Source organism: Colias philodice, chromosome 8 (assembly GCF_061535455.1).
Source record: "Colias philodice isolate Cphi_HAF_F1 chromosome 8, ilColPhil1 Martin Lab GWU primary, whole genome shotgun sequence".
NCBI classification, from domain to species: Eukaryota; Metazoa; Arthropoda; class Insecta; order Lepidoptera; family Pieridae; genus Colias; species Colias philodice.
Window position 1 is genome coordinate 4,819,867 of NC_143093.1, and position 12,883 is coordinate 4,832,749.

Sequence of the window (12,883 nt, forward strand, 5' to 3'; positions counted from 1 at the left end):
TGAAATATTAAAAGTGTTCCCATATATTTTAAAAACAACGTATTCTATATAGGCACCATCGTTTTTAACTTTTTAAATATGTACTATGTAGCTGCGGGAATCGATTAAAATCAGCTCGGGAAATCCCAAAATAAAACTGTAATGATCTTATCGAACTCCTAACCTTGCACGAGGAGAAGCTGCTGTTAAACACGTTTCATCCTTCCCAGAAGTTTCATTGAAATACATATTTATATCTTGTTATCAACGAAAAACATAGATAAGCCTTTCATTAAGTATACGAGCAAAAAGGACAGGAAACAATTTTGAAGTAAAAGAAAAATTATTCAAAAGCGAAATGATACATTTATTTTATTTATAAAATATATATACACGAGTAAAAAAAATATAATATTGGTGAATATTTTATTTTTCTTGTTATTATCTTATATATAAAACATCTAAAAAGTGAAGACTCAAAGTATAAAACCGAATAAGAGACTCTTTTCTTTATTTTGTAAACGAGTAGGTACCTGTATTCAAACCGACTTAAAAGACTTTAAATTACTTTAAAATGGCAAAATTACCTGACCTACAACGAAATAGCAGAAATGTAATTAAAAAATTTACGTTATATTTTCGAAATTAACGTTAAATACCACACAAACTTAATAAATTAAACAGTAATTACATGTTTTCGCAACAAAGCCGACACAATGACGTTGGCTGCGAAAGTAGATAATTGAAACACGGTCCGCGGAAGCGGTGCACAAACAGTAGCATGTCAACTGTTTTCAAACAGACAAAAACGCATTGTACACAAACTCACATCTCGTTGACTTCGTATTCCTCAACTTGTAACTACTGCTGGTCGTTCTGAAAGAGCTACTGGTATGGTTGAACATTTTCAGATAAAGCTTTCACTAATTACGTGACAGGAACTCTCGAAAATAACGCGCGCCTCGGAACTTCGTTAAAAAACTGCATGCAAATACGCTTTTGCATTCATGTCCACAAATAGTTTCAATATTATGATCGCGTCGGATCCGCGTAAAGCGTATATGTAGATTCGTGGCGTGAGAGCGGCCTAGATGCGTTATTTTTGTTTCGACGCCACTCCGGCAGTTTATTCAATTTTAATAACAATATTTTGCTCGGACGCCGCGCCGTGCGCCACCTCGTTAGTTGGTCCAAAATTCGCTGCTTCGCATTTCGTTCAATGTTTTAAAATAAAATTAAAACGTTAAGCACGTTTATGACGGAATGTAATTAAAATTATGAACGGCGAATGAATGTTAATTATTTCGTCTGTTGATTCCAAAATATTATAATTTGTTACTAAACTTAATATGTGAAGGCATATATTTTGATCGCATACAATACACGATATGTAAAATTTTCCACAACATTTCGGATGATTCGTACATCTAATTAAATGTTCAAAATCATAAACTCAAACATTTATTTATTCAATTAGACTTCATATAGAAGCACTTTTGAAACGTCATTACATATTTTAACATTTACCACCGATTCGGAAAGCAGTATCTACGGAGAAGAAGCGGCAAGAAATTATTTTAAATCATGTCAGTTTTACAATTGACTTTTACAAATTTATAAACAAAATATTTTACAGTATATTATTTGAATACATTTACCTACAACGGAAACGTGATTATTTTTAAATCCTTAACACCACAACAAATTTTTGTACGTATTTAAAGAAGATTAACGTAGCAGATATACCCCTGTCCACCAGCTTAAAAATATTTCAAAAGCGTCTCCAAAATAAAGTACTGGGCTTTCAGTAAAACATGATATATTTTGTCGACTTATGAACATTTTGAAACATACATTAAGAAAGAGTAAACAGGAAGGGCAAAAATTCTGTATCATGTTACTGTTACATAAAAGCCCAGGGTAGCTTCCGTCACACACAATGTCTCATTTGAATTTCCTTTGTTGAAGATAAATTTTATGGGGCTTTTCGAGATGATTTTCAGATGTGATTGTCGACAATATTGAATTGATTATAACCCCTTGAGGGTGATATTTTTATTGGTTGCCGATACGATTCGTATTTCGATTTATGATATCGTATTATAACAGACAAAGTCTTCGTTAAAGTAAAATTACTAGCTTTGAGTATAATTCAGTCGAGTTAAAGTCTAATTATTATATTCGTAATTAGGTAGGGATATATCCTCAGGATAACTCCCACACCTTATTAAGAAAATAGAACTGAAAAGTATAAGAATATTAGGCAAATAACTCGGAAATATATATTTCCCTATTATTATTTGTTTTAAAATGCATTTTATCTTTCAGAAATATCTATTGGAAATATAATGGAAATCATAAAGTATCATTATAATTAAATAACATCTACAAGAATATTAACGAAATATTATGTAGACTTAAAATAAACAATAATATTACATGCTATTGTTATTTCCCTTTATACAATTACCAGTTACGGAATTTTCGTTCCAACTCCAATCGACTTAATTAAATTGAGAATTTACAATCAAAAACATATTAAGAATAGCTTTATGAGCAACAGCTTTTAATTTTAATTACTTTCTCGTGCAATTTGAAATAAATTTGCACTGTATTTTTAGCTTGGTTTTGTAATAATACTTATATATATTCTTCTTTAAATTATAAAGATTTACATATTTGGTTATAGCTTTAATTGTTTTACTAAATACTAAATACAAACAGGTATCTGTGTTTTGTGATAATAATAATAATCGATAGATATTTCCAGGTTTGTACGATCGATCTCTATCACTCTATGTTACATTAGACTTTCTATCATTCAAATCTTGAAATAACTAATGATTTAGACATCATAAACAATACGAAAAGAATTGGAAATAATAAAACATAGAAAAAATGGAGACGACTCGAACTCTATCCTTTATCCTTAACTAGCCGCTCCGCGCGATTTCACCCCCGTGGCTCCTCTCCTGTTGCTTGTAGCGTGATGATATATAGCCTATAGCCTTCCTCGATAAATGAGTAATCGGAAGAAATCGAAAGAAAAATCGGACCAGTAGTTCCCGAGATTAGCGCGTTCAAACAAACAAACAAACTCTTCAGCTTTATAATATTAGTATAGATTATTATATACTAGTAAATGGTACATCCAGGCAACATCAATCTATATCCCTACACCACTTTGGCACCTTCCACAGAGCCATTTAATTGCTCACATAACTGTCTGAGTGCTCGTTCACAACATCTTATTATATTATCCAGTAATTCAATTGGGAGCGTGATAGACGGCTAGACCAGAGCTAGATAGATAAAATTATAACCACAGTATACGTATATTATGATTTTGATTCAATAAGATTGATATCGATCTCGTTCTTACTCTAACCATGTATTGTAAGCTAGCAATATTTATACCGAACTAGAAGTCCGCCACGGCTTCGCCCGTGATACCAGTTTTACTTTTTCCTTGCATAAGAACCATCCTCGTACTGCAAGAAATATTATAATTAAAGAATTAACTAAATCGGTTCAGCCGTTCTCGAGTTATGCGCTTACCAACACATTTTGCGATTCATATAAATTATAAAATTAATACAATTATGCAATATTCCTCTCATAGGTATAGGTACTTATAATTTTTTTTATTCCCATTCTGTCCTTCAGCTTCAATACATGAGTGGCAAGAAAGTAATATTATAGATACTTTTTTGTTACGAAACTAATCTCGCGATACTATCTTAATATCGTTACCATCTTGTGAAGATAGAAGAAGCTACCTGTTTTAAGCCTAATCTGGAATCTCCCTACATTAATTATAAATTGCATATCCCATTGATGCTTTAAATAAAGGGAAAACAATAGTAGCGCTGCACAGTTAACACCGTATCAATCAGGGGCGTATCATAGCAGCTCAGAAAAATCAATAACCCCCGTAAAACTACAAAATTCGTTGAAGTTCCTGTAAAAGCGTACCTCTATAAAGCAATATAAGTCCACAAGCGTAACTAGAATAGCTCCGAACTAAAATTAATTTGTCGATAGTATACCTTCGATAAACTTGCACATAACCCGATAGTTTGCAGTTAGTAATGAAATGCACGTTTCTACGCTACCAAGTAACTGTATGATACTTGAAATTTGATTATGAATATTGAAAGTAACACTTAGTGTGCATAATGTCAATGGTATTTGGGACATAATATTGTAAAATATATCTATGTCAATATTACGAAGTCGATGAGGTTACGTAAAGTGCTTATATCTGGGAACTTGAATATTTAGGCAGATTTTAATAATAACTAGCGGTCCGCCCCGGCTTCGCCCGTGGTACATATTTACGTTTTCTCTACATAAGAACCATCCTCGTACTTCAAGGAATATAATAAAAAAAGAATTATCGAAATCGGTTCAGCCGTTCTCAAGTTATGCGCTTACCAACACATTTTGGGATTCATTTTTATATTACAGATTTACTATCCATCCATATTACAAAATTTGTAAAATACCTAGTTTAAATTATCGTGGAAAATGACGCAGCGAATGTAAAGCCACGTCCACACTGACTATCGACAAGCTGCTTCACTCACTGCTTACTTGCTCTCACTCAGTAAAGAACCGCCTTATTATAACCGTATTCCAATTTTTAAGTCCCATTTTAAAATATATGAAATCATCTTTTGATACATCTACCAGATAATATATCTTCTGTTAAATAATTAAACCGATTTCTACTATTCTATTATATTTAGTATTTTCTCATTATGGATTATCTTATTATATAAAATACTTTAAATTCTTGTGAAAAATAGTGGAGAGTTGCCTCATTTCTTGCTAATTATATACAAGTAAAAATAACTAAAAATTTTCTAAGTAGAGGGTACTTAGAAAATTTTTATTAGGATTAAGAACTAACAATAAGTATTAAAACATATGTAGCGGTTTGTGGGCTTATGGTGCACAGAAAAACTTGAATGAGTTTATGATTGCATCAATGTAAATTAGATCATAAGAATTAATATTATGTTAAAAAAAAAAAAAAAAAAAAAAAAAGTACAAACTGAAAACTCCTTGCAATATAAATGTAGATAATATTAAATGGAAGCATTTACATCTAAAAATACAAATGACACCGTTCAAAGAGTTTTGCTTTAACCATAGTAATCTTGCTAATGTTTTTCTAAGCACGTCTTAATAACAAAGCTTGAATGTATATAAACAAACAGCATTTGAAATAGCTCTCTCTTGTATAACAATGTTACAATTACATTAGTGTAAATACTTGTATTAACCTCCTGTTTGATGTTTCTATTATTTAGTTGCTAACACTATATTCCAAGAAATTGCAATAAACCAACCAAAACTAGTGCGCCTAAAGAAGTTTCACTTTAAAATTTTTTGCTAACATAATCATGAATCGAAATAAAAATTGCCTAGTTCAGACACTTATGCTTGGTACAAGTATTGCTGTGTAACACTAATTCTGCAAATTAAAACGTTTCTCACACGTTCATGAAAAATACTCACCACATAATATCGCAGCTATTTAAAACTGCATATATAAACGGCAAAGGATGAGTTATAGACATTAAATACAGCGTTGATTAGCTCATAGTGAACGAACAAAGTGAAGTAAGGGGTGCGAAAGGGGTCAACACGGACGGGCGATCATAATTTCTCATCTCATTAAATATGGGAGGTGTCCTATCCATAGCGCGGATAAACATCAAGCCCCACTGCTTATAACTGCTATAAATACTAGCCCACTGCATTATATAAAAATAGACAATGTGAAGTGTTTACACGCTCCAGATTAGAGCGAGTTCTTTTAGCAATATTAATGAAACGTCCGAGCACTGGGACCAAACAATCGCTTAGTATGAAATTAAAAACATTTTCTCGTAATGAGAAGTAATAAAGAGATGTGAAAGGATGTTGTTTTCAATATAACGTGTAAGGGCTGGCTGTTTTATTCATTAGTTCATAGTCATTGTGTTTTATTATGAATCTTCTTATTGCTTTCGTTTGTGTGTTATCATAACTTCGATAGAAAAAGGACATTTTCATAGAATATAAATATTATACTAATCTTTTACGTTTTCATTATGTACTCCGTTCCAATGATATTAAACTACTTTACATGTCATAAACTTCTAACAAAACAATGTTAACCGCGACTTGACACATGTAAGTAGCGATTATTTCAGAAATAATTTCATCTAAGGGCAATAAAATACAATTAATAATTTCCGCCAGAAAGTTTCATGAGCGGAACATTTCGCAAGTTTACGACACGACCGCTGCTATAAAGCCGTCGAAATTTTGAAGAGTTTCAAGATGATTTACATAAAACCAGGAAATCCTTGAAGCCAATCTACCCATTCATGGGTAAAATTGAAAAGATATCCTCAGATATTAGAAGTTAATTTCGACGATCAATTATGAGCATTAATAAATTCGTATCAGGATGTTTCATACTTTTATTTTGCACTTGCGACGAATCGGGCATTATAAAAAAGATGAATGTTAAATCACTTTTAATACAGAGAAATATTTGAAAAAACATGTTAATATCTTCATTATTTCCATGTGTGGAAAAATGATCATAACAATCACGCCACTATATTATCATAGAAATTTTCCAAGAACACAAAAATAAAACGATACCAGTTTTAAAACTTTATTCACTTCAACATAATTTAATATGTCCGCAAAAGCTCCGATATCAGAATACATTTAAGCATAAAACCAGCTATAATAAAGGCGAGCTTAATGACTACATCTGTTCTTTCACAGCTTCATTAAAACAGCATTAAATACATTATATTAAATAAAGCTGTACACACTTTCAATGTCAAATTTTTTCACTTCATCAAAAAATTGTCCATCGTTTCAACAATCTTATTATTTACCAGTCAATGCTTTTTTGATTTCTTCGTTACTTCTACCTTTTGTTTCTGGGATAAATGCTAAAGTAAAAAACGCACCTATGACGTTCATTATTCCGAATATAAGAAACGTTATGTGTTGGCCGAAAGCATTCGTCACTGGCGCATACGCTACCAAGGGTATGAAGAAAGCAACCCACGCATACGAGAACACTAGTCCCATTACTTTTGCACGTATCTGAAAAAAATATATAAAAATTATGAAAAAAATAACAAAGGACTTGGAAAAAGATCTACCTTTATCTGTACTTAACTTGCCATAGAATAGTAATAATGCTCAAATTTGAAAGGCAATATAAATGAAAGAACATCATTACCTGAAAATTAAACAACTCTGTTGTAACAAGGAAGGACAAAGGACATATTCCTCCAGAATACATCGAGGCTGATAGCATCATAGAAATGACAGGCAGCCAACTGGGGACCGTGCCACCGTAAAGTCGAAATATCATGGCCGCAGACAGCGATATCATGGCTATAGCGGATATTAAAAATGCTACAATAAGAAGTGTCTGAAAATAAATTAAATTGTATTAAAAAAAAAATCGAAGCAAGGGAAATTCATAAAATAATGGTTATGGTATGTAATGCTACATTTTCGAAAGTGTATAAATAACCTATAAATTTAAAAAGAGCACTTTAATTTTAATCATATATTAATTATATCTACAAAACACAATTAAACTGTATTGAATAAAACGTTTTACAAAGTATACTTGATAAACGACCTATACTTAATAATTGTTTTTTAAAGAAAATACCACGAAAATACACAATTAAATGATGAGTGAGTGAGTGAGTGAGATGAGCCTTTTGAGTACTTCTTTTTTTATAAAATAATATAGCTCACCTTTCTACCATATTTCTCGACAACCAATGTCAATGCGCAATTAGCAGAAACCATGACGATAGGAAAACTGATGCTTTGGTATTCAGGACTTATATCAAACTTCACACCAGTAGAGGCCAGAATAGGTGAAGCATAAGTAATTATTGCATATGCTCCGTTCCATGCTTGAATGGAAAATAAGATTAGGCCGAATATAATTCCACGTCTCCATGCTTTTTCTTTGACTGAAAAAAAAAACATTTTTAAATTCATCTCGAAAAGAAACAGATTGAATTATTTTTGTCGCCTTGTTGAAGATTCAATTTTGAACCACGTATGGTATAGAAAAATCTTACATATCGTAAGAAGACTGACGTTCGGTATAGCTTTAAACTCAGCTTCTTGACGTTGCATGTATTCTAGTTCACTTTCTACTCTTTTATCGTGACATTCTAAGCCTCGTAGTAAAGCCACCACATGATATGCTGTCTGAAAAATATTGAAATTATTAGTTTTTGGAACAAAGTTCCTAATCGCGCGTTGCGAAAGGAGACTGAAAAAAATTCTGTCTGTCTTTCTCTAGCTTAAAACTTCGTTCCATCCGGGTATCTCTTGACACCCCTCAAGCTTTTTTAATCTGTCTCTGCCATTGTTTAATAAAAATTATTGTAGCACACGAGAAATAATTTAACCCGAAAAATATACATTTTATTTGATAGTAAGAATACCATAAATTGATAATTCAATCGAAAACTTACGTCAACTTTCTCCTGTTTAACCAAATACGCGGGTGATTCGGGAACTTTCAGCAGCAAAAGCAACGCAACAACAGGCAAAATTGTAGACAGCCACAATATCGTGTAATAGTCCAAATATATTCCAATAATGTACATGGCCAATATTCCTAAATTCTGGAACAAGACTTGCAAAGAAACTAGTATACCAGTCATGCTTTCTTGACTGATTTCCTTTAGATACATTGGGACCACAATATAAACGCCTCCTGCGGCTAATCCAGCTAAAATCCGAGCTATTAGAAGTGCAGTTACTGTTGGTGATATTAATCTTAAACATACTGATAACTGAAATAAAAAAAATATCTTTTATAAAAAATTTCTACATTTAGGTATATTTAAAGCATAAATCAAATGCGAATTACAGAAATTATTGAGTTGAGAGAGTTTTATTAGTAAAAGCTTGTAAGATAGATGTGACCATTGCTCATAAGGTGAGCTACAGAATATTCAAATAACTAAACCTCGAAAGGAAAAATAGCACAGAAAATAGACTTTGAATTGCTTACCATTTGTGGAATAATAACTGCTTGTATAGATAACTTTCTTCCATATTTATCTGATAGATATGAATATATGGAAACTCCAAAAGCAGCAGCGAAGCAAGAACTACTTGCCACCCATGCCATAACACTGTCAGATAAAGGGTAGCCAAGTGGTGATGACTCAGATTGGAGTGTCTTCGTAATTGGTGATATCCAGCCCACTTCCAAACCGTATATTAAGGATCCTATGTTTACTGAAATTTATTAATATTTATGTTAAATTGGTTTAAGCTTTAATTGCTGACTCCTGACATACAGGTTTTTAGCTAGTTTAGGAGTCAGAGCCTTCCATATCAGAATTTTATTTATTTATAGTACTTGGTTGTATCATTCGTAGCTAAACACGCTTTAGTTTGATGGTCACCTCGCTCGTCACAACAAATTATGTTATTTGTTGCGATTCAATCAATACATTACTCCAATAAAACTAGGTATCTATATCCAATTTTGATAAAATCATATTACATCATGTATAATTATTATCATTAATTTTAATTATATCCTAAATTCACGAAAATATTATTTTTAACTAAATTCCTATAATTCCTCTTTCTTTATCATACTTCTCTTTAATATAAACAATTGATGTAAATTACCAAGAGACCTAACTTATAGTTCTGAAGTGATAGAAGTCTGTACTATCATTCGTTTCTTGATATATTATTTAAGAGTTCGAACTGGAAACTTACTGCTATGACAAAGTTATTGTGAATTTCATAAACGTTTAAAATGGATACCTTTATTTCGCAGTCTATAAAATTTGTAAGTATTTTTTATGGTCTTTATAGACAAGAACACACGTTTAAAGTCAATGCAGTTTGTAAAGATTTGACATTTTAGAAAGAGATTACACCATAGAAATCTAAATAACAAGACACATAGAAGTGCTATAATGTCATAATTCGTATGAAAACCGCTGTCGCCAAAATCAACACATTTAAACCGATAGCTAAACAATACACACAAGTAAACTATGCCTTTTATTGGACAACTTGATTTTAGTGAAAACTAACTTAAATATTAAATTAAGCTTTTTAATATGTATCCTAACGCACGAATTTACGGTTTATTTTAGAATAACATCCCTAAGTATATGAGACGTTTTGTTTCTTTTTGCTCCAATAAGGTTGAAACTGTGCCATTCATTGTTATTTCGATTACTATGGTGACACTCATAATACTTGTAAATATTCTATAATTTTAAGGAAAAACGGCATTATTTCTAAAAAAAAATATTTACCGATGAAATATTATTCCTTTATTAGTATAATTATAACTTGTGGAAGAATTTCCGCAATGGGAAATGCTGAAACACACCATGTTTACACACATACGTCTCCATAGCAACTGAACTGTGACGAACACACTGGTGATGTGAAAGTCACCTGAGTGGCGACAAGGTCACGCGCGCTTACGACTTCTAGTGTCTTGTTATTTAGATTTCTATGGATTACACCTTTTAGTGATACACAAACACCTTTAGGTTGAACGGGTAAATAATGAATTTATTGCAGTAGCCCTAAATGAAAACTAGAATAAAAATCAACCAAATTACCTATTGAGGCTACAATCCATTGTAAGTATGTGTGACCGTTCTTTTCCACTATTTTGTTTTCAATGTGCAATTTCATCTTATTTCTGTGTATCTTCTACCTTTACTACTCGAAAACTAATATGAATATTATGGTACTTGGTTCCGCAAGTCTGATCACACCCACTGTGCGAAAGGATATAATTTTTATTACGTATTTTTAGCTAATTATAATTATTTGTGTACAATCTGATATGATAATAATTGAAATGTTAAGATAGCGCTGTTAAATAATGTTAAATTGATCAAACATAAACAATGGCTTAAATGTGCAATATATACATGTTATACTCACCAGTGTTTGTGTATTGTGTTATGTATTATAAAAGGTATTTACTTGAACAATTATAATTATCGGAAATACTTGTACTATACATGTTTCTATCAACTTTTTTAATTATATGCTTCATAGTGTATGTTTTGTACTCTATTAAAACCCCTACATTCTACACGTCATTGCAATCACATGAAAATTTTAAAATTAAAACGTAAATCTGCTTTTACCTCATGCAAGTACATAAAAATTGTACGTAAAATTAGTTTTGCGATGATTAAAAATTTAAGCGCATGGCTATTTTTAATTAAAAATACGTCACTCCATAGCAAATTTATTTGTAACAATTTTGCAATATAATTTTTTTCTTTCAGTGTATCTTAAGATTTCATATTTACTTATAGAGTCACGAGAAATATTTCCAGAGATAGACTACGTCATATTTATTCAAGTTAGAACTAGATTACGTAAAGCAAACAAAAAAAATTAAAAATCATTCAACATTTATAACTGAAAAATATTTTAGAATAAGCACGTTTCTGATTATAGCAACCGTTGATAGCAACACAATAATAACTCTTGGAAATGTCATAAAATGCAAAGTACATTAACATAAAATTTCAAGAAATAAAATTGAAGCTGTTATACCATGAATCGAAATTCATAAATTTTAATTTTTCATAGAATTATGTAGCTTTGTGGGAGTTATGAAATAATGTAACTACAACAATTATGTAATATTATATGAGCCTTTAATCTGATATTTGCAAATACAATAAAGCTGTATGATGCAATTATTTCCATTTTGGCATTATGATCAGATTATATTATCATAACTGAAATATATATATACAAAATGTATGCCAATTGCGCAGAAAAAAAATTAAACCTATTCTTGAAAAAAAAACACATTTTCAAGACTACAGAGGAATAATAATTAAAAATAAATCAATAAGGAAAAGGTTAAACTGTAACAAAAGATGTTATTCAATTGAAATCAGTATATTCAGTTCTTTTGTCTTAAATTTATTACGCAAACTCCTTACTTGCTTCAAAATTGATCAATGTATACAAATAAGTACCTACCTACACACCTGGCTCATCACAAGTCTCCGCGATATCAAAGCGCCGTTCTCTGTGGTTTGCTCGCTAATACTCCATGCCTATTTGCCAGTTAAGCTTTCAAACTGGGGCTTTAATAATGACTGGAGTGCCCTAATTCAGCTTTGAAGTTTATCTTTCAATTAGGGCCACCACAAATCAACCGCGACTACAGTTCAGTCGGTTCTGAACAAAACCAATGCGTTTGCTCGGGCGAATCAATGGTAATTGGCGAACATTTTAACAATATCAAACATAGAGAGCATTACGAATGCCGAATTGGTTTTAATTATTGTGTGATTAAATTAGTTTAGGTTACAATCAGTTTATAGGTCTGCGGTCTTGTTTTGTTTTGTTTTGATGGACATAAAAAATACGACATCTCGTTTTCGATGCTCGTTTCGGCTGTAGTGTAGCTTTTTTTTATTTATTTAAGAGATTAGTATTACCTATAATCATTCCAATTCTTTGTATCATTTCACATACAATATAAAACTCAAGTACATTATCTGTGGCATTTAGAATAATTTATTCAGTTCCGTGAATTCAGCTCGAGCCCGCAAATGAGCTCGAATTCTCACTAATACAAAGGAACGTTCATACGATATATTTATCAAAGAAATAATTTCTTTATAGGTTTTCGTATAATCGTTAATACAGCGCCCGGAGCCGAATCCCTTGTATAGATAGCGGTGTCGTCATAAATAACTCGCTGTTTTTATGGAGGAGAAAATTACTCTTTTCACTCAATACCCTTTGTTTGATATGATGATGAAATTTTGTTCATATTTAAACAATTTTTCGTCATTGTTTGCCTAACGTT

General features: G+C 31.5%; 1 protein-coding gene across 1 annotated transcript; it reads right to left on the reverse strand.

The window, feature by feature from the left end:
• Positions 1-6,644: 6,644 nt before the first annotated feature.
• Positions 6,645-9,425, reverse strand: LOC149486483 (facilitated trehalose transporter Tret1-like). The gene is made up of 7 exons (XM_089697883.1): positions 9,413-9,425; positions 9,059-9,288; positions 8,514-8,837; positions 8,112-8,244; positions 7,777-8,000; positions 7,244-7,438; positions 6,645-7,104 (listed from the first exon to the last, which is right to left on the reverse strand). Exons 1-7 carry the CDS (start codon positions 9,423-9,425, stop codon positions 6,883-6,885), a joined length of 1,341 nt encoding a protein of 446 aa, XP_089554009.1. The 3' UTR covers positions 6,645-6,882.
• Positions 9,426-12,883: the final 3,458 nt, after the last annotated feature.